The sequence below is a fragment of the Penaeus monodon genome, chromosome 44, assembly GCF_015228065.2.
Source record: "Penaeus monodon isolate SGIC_2016 chromosome 44, NSTDA_Pmon_1, whole genome shotgun sequence".
In the NCBI taxonomy this organism is placed as follows: Eukaryota; Metazoa; Arthropoda; class Malacostraca; order Decapoda; family Penaeidae; genus Penaeus; species Penaeus monodon.
The window spans coordinates 3,889,995-3,890,590 of record NC_051429.1 but is presented as its reverse complement, the minus strand read 5'-3'; the positions used below and the strand labels follow the sequence as shown (position 1 = coordinate 3,890,590).

The following is a 596-nucleotide window of genomic DNA, read 5'->3' as shown; positions in this document are numbered from 1 at the left end:
ATCAGGCCAATAATCTGTGTCGGAATTCCCCTGAGCCTCAGGATCTCCCATAGCGATTCCCGATGCACCGAGTCAAACGCCTTCTTGAGGTCGATGTAGGCTGCGAGCAACCCACGACCAAACTCACGACGGCGTTCCACAATTACTCGAAGCGCTAGTATACGGTCTATTGTGGATTGCCAGGGTAAATCCAGACTTCTCCGGTCTCTGTGCCTCAGTAGGTGGTTGCGGATCCGTTTCAGAAGAATGTGGGCGAAAACCTTGCCTGGTATGCTGAGCAGTGTAATGCCACGGTAGTTGCTACAGTCCCATCGATCCCCTTTCCCCTTCCAGAGAGGGATGACCACGCCCTCAGCAGGTCAGGGGGAATGGTACCAGACTGCCAAATGGCAGTCAGGGACTGTATGCAGGCCCCGAGCCATAGGTTCACCCCCAGCCTTTAGCAGTTCAGCAGGGATATCACATATGCCTGCAGCTTTCCCACTCTTCAGCTTGGAAATCGCCATCCTAACTTCTGTTAGGGTTGGAGGTTGTCGGCTGATGGGTGGGTCCGGCACAGGCACTGTGACATCGCTTGCATCCAAGCTAACTGTTGG

General features: G+C 54.4%; 1 protein-coding gene across 1 annotated transcript in view; it reads right to left on the bottom strand.

Annotated features, from left to right (window-relative positions):
• Positions 1-585: 585 nt before the first annotated feature.
• The window catches only part of LOC119568530 (zinc finger protein 271-like), a 5,159-nt gene continuing 5,148 nt past the window's right edge, over positions 586-596 (bottom strand). The window contains exon 5 of the mRNA XM_037917068.1: positions 586-596. This exon is cut by the window's right edge and continues 9 nt beyond it. Within this exon, the coding sequence (XP_037772996.1) occupies positions 586-596 (11 nt within the window).